This window comes from Leptinotarsa decemlineata, unplaced genomic scaffold (assembly GCF_025532065.1).
Source record: "Leptinotarsa decemlineata unplaced genomic scaffold, Ldec_3_MD MMD2_tig00000157_RagTag_RagTag, whole genome shotgun sequence".
NCBI classification, from domain to species: Eukaryota; Metazoa; Arthropoda; class Insecta; order Coleoptera; family Chrysomelidae; genus Leptinotarsa; species Leptinotarsa decemlineata.
In genome coordinates, this window is record NW_027412543.1 from 831379 (window position 1) to 834895 (window position 3517).

At 37.3% G+C, this 3517-nt stretch overlaps 1 protein-coding gene across 1 annotated transcript; it reads left to right on the top strand.

Annotated features, from left to right (window-relative positions):
* Positions 1-663: 663 nt before the first annotated feature.
* On the top strand, positions 664-2484 carry LOC141481359 (uncharacterized). Its single transcript, XM_074172752.1, has one exon. It carries the CDS (start codon positions 664-666, stop codon positions 2482-2484), a length of 1821 nt encoding a protein of 606 aa, XP_074028853.1.
* Positions 2485-3517: the final 1033 nt, after the last annotated feature.

Consider the following 3517-nt stretch of genomic DNA (forward strand, 5'->3'; position numbering starts at 1 on the left):
GGAAATAACACCAGATCTAATTCTAGAGTTGAAAGCTGATTCGGAATCATCCCAATGAACCCGCTTTCTAGCACCCTCAGGTCGTGATACCTGTCCCGCCCCCTTTTTAGTATCACTTTAAACTGACTTCTCAGACTTTTAATGTTGCGGTAACAGGCTTCCAAATGCTGCTTCTCGCCCAGTGATGATGCGGTCTTTATCGCCTTTCTTATCCTTCGTGAACCTTTATCACATTCTTTGATCCCATCCAGAGCAGTTTTTTCATTGAACTTTGTGGTTATCAACCCCAAAAGAGAGGAGATATACTGCACCAAGTCAGCAAAGAGCGGCATTTTTATGTGATAAGATGTTTACACTTCAAATATATGTAAAAGAATGACAAAACTCAGCTGCATGAGTGCTTTTATCAACTAACGTTGAGTATATGCCGGTAACGAAGTTTACTTACGCCCTCTGGAGGATGTTTGTTGCGATACATCTCAAAAAATCATTCCAGGTGAAATGATTTTCTGCGCAAGAAAATCATTCCACTAATTTCGATGATTTTTTGAGGTGTATCGCAACAAACATCCTCCAGAGGGCGTAAGTAAGTTTCCTAATGTTAAGGTTCAGTTCTCGGAGTTACCTGAAGACTTGGTTGAATTACTTACTAAGAAGGGAGTCATGCCTTATGATCATATTGATTCTTTCGATAGATTTGATGAATCTTGCTTGCCCCCTATTGATGCCTTCTACAACAAATTAGAAGATAAGCCCTGCCCCCGTACACTATATCAACGAGCCCAGGATGTGTGGAACAGTTTCAGTTGTCAGACTTTGGGACAATACGTGGATTTATATATGAAAACAGATATCCTTCTTCTCGCTGACGTATTCGAAAAATTCCGAGCTAGCTGCCTTAGGACTCATAATCTGGACCCTGCCCACTACTTTACGCTACCAGGCCTTACGTGGGATGCGATGCTTAAATATACCAAAGTTGAATTGGAATTAGTGACAGATCTTGACATGTTTCTATTTGTTGAACGAGGAATTCGAGGTGGACTTAGCCAAGTTTGTTCTAAGAGAAGAGCTCATGCGAACAATAAATATTTGAATAATCATGACCCTTCAAAACCTGACACATACCTCATGTATTTCGACGTAAACAACCAATATGGGTGGGCGATGTCTCAGTATTTACCATATGATGGGTTTAAGTGGTGTGATACCAATATTGACGTTTTATCAATATCCGATGAGAGCGGCGTGGGATATATGCTTGAAGTTGATCTGGAGTATCCTAAACATCTACATGATTCACATAAAGACTTGCCATATTGCCCTGAACATATAAATTCAAAAACAAAAAAGCCTCCCAAATCTATAAAAGAGCTCACCAAATTGATGGCTACCCTCCATCACAAAGCAAAATATGTGATTCATTATCGTGCCCTCAAACAGGCCATTGCTAATGGTCTTGTCATGACGAAAATTCATCGCGTACTGCAATTCAATCAATCACCATGGTTGAAGTCCTATATTGATTTGAATACTGAGTTGCGGAAGAGGGCTACGAATGAATTTGAAAAGAACCTCTTCAAGCTAATGAACAACGCAGTATTCGGGAAAACGATGGAAGACATTAGAAAAAGAGTCAACATTAAACTCCTCACCAAATGGGCTGGTCGCTACGGAGCCGAGGCCTATATTTCTAAGCCAGAGTTCAAAAATTGTATGATATTCAATGAGAATTTGGTGGCAGTCGAACTGAGAAAACTGCAAGTTTATCTAAATAAACCGATACAAGTAGGACAAGCTATCTTAGACTTGGCAAAGACTACCATATACGATTTTCATTATGGCTATATGCGCCATCGATTCGGAGTCAATTGCGTAATTCTCTATACCGATACAGATAGTCTGATTTATGAAATATCCAATCAGGATCCTTATGAAATCATACGTCAAGATTGTCACAAATTCTTCGATACTTCGGATTACCCGTCCAATAATCAGTTTAATGTTCCTTTGGTAAATAAAAAGGTTCTCGGGATGATGAAAGATGAGAATAATGCAGTTCCGATGACTGACTACGTAGGCCTTAGATCGAAATTGTATACCACTAGGGTGTTGATGACGGAAGATAGTATCAATAAAAAGCGGCAGCAGTTGGTAAATGATGGCTATGATGAGGATGAAATTAATCAAATCATCTCATGTCTGGGGGTTACCAAGAAGGCAAAGGGGGTCAAATCTTCTGTGGTGGAGAATAAAATTACGTTCGATGATTATGTGAATTGCTTAAATAATTGGAAGAATATGAGTGTCACCCAAAATTTGATTCGATCTGATAAACATCAAGTACATTCCATCGCCCAATACAAGATTGCCCTCAGCCCTGAAGATGATAAGCGTTATATAATTCCAGATTCACACAATACGCTTCCTTGGGGTCACTATTCTATCCCTCAAACATCAAATGCTATGGATATAGACGATTAGCCCATGGTTATTAGTATATATGTATTTGACTGCAGTTCAGCTGAGAAAATATTTATATATTATTATTGAATGTTCAACTAACTACTTCATATTATCAGTAAATTTAAGGTATATAGATTTAAAAAACTTCAATAGCAGCACAATGTGTTGATACTTGTATAATGTAATTATGAATATATTAATGGAATGATTAGATATCAATAAATATTTTGTAGTATATTTTTTGAATTTATGAATAATTCCTTCTCACGTTAGAAACTTCACGTTAGAAACTTCCAAACCCATCCTCCTTTCCGGTTCAACTAACCTCTCACTCATAACTAACATGATGTTCCTTTACGTGGTGGCACCATTACGAATCATTATGATTCAACCAAAATAAACTGATTTTCTATTTTCACCAATATCCTGGATGAAAACTTCCTGTGCTTCACAGAAAAGGTTTTTTGATTAATTCAATTTCAATTGTTCGAGTGATACTTCAAACTGATACGTAATGAGATGGAGATGCGCTTATTTCTACACAATTTTTCATGACACGTTACATTGCAAATCATATGGATATTTGAAAAAAATGTTGATTGAAAATACGTGTTTTTCGCTGCGGTTAAAGTGACCAAAATCCTCTAGATTTCTATCCATGGGACCATCTCTTGTATATGAAGCTCCTGTACTAGATATGAATAATTTTATGAATCAAATAAATGACAACTGTAATGTAATAAGGAATACTCCTGTACTAGATATGAATGATTTTGGGAATCAAATAAATGACAATTGTAATGTCATTGTGTATTTTTAAACGTGTCGGATAATCAATGACAGATCGATCGCAGTCGTGTATTTTATCGGACATTTCGCTCATTCACTGCGGTCTTCACCCCACAATCAACTACATACAATTTCATACCAACCTAGCCAGTTTTGTGCTGACAGTGTGATAGTGAAACTTCAAACTTTGAAGCCCCTTCTGGTTTGATTATGATTCAAACTGCCGCTATTGAATTTCACTTATAGTTGTTGGTAACCTAAC

Coding starts and splice junctions, on each gene's coding strand:
- LOC141481359 (XM_074172752.1), top strand. CDS start 664: ATGCCTTATGATCATATTGATTCTTTCGATAGATTTGATGAATCTTGC.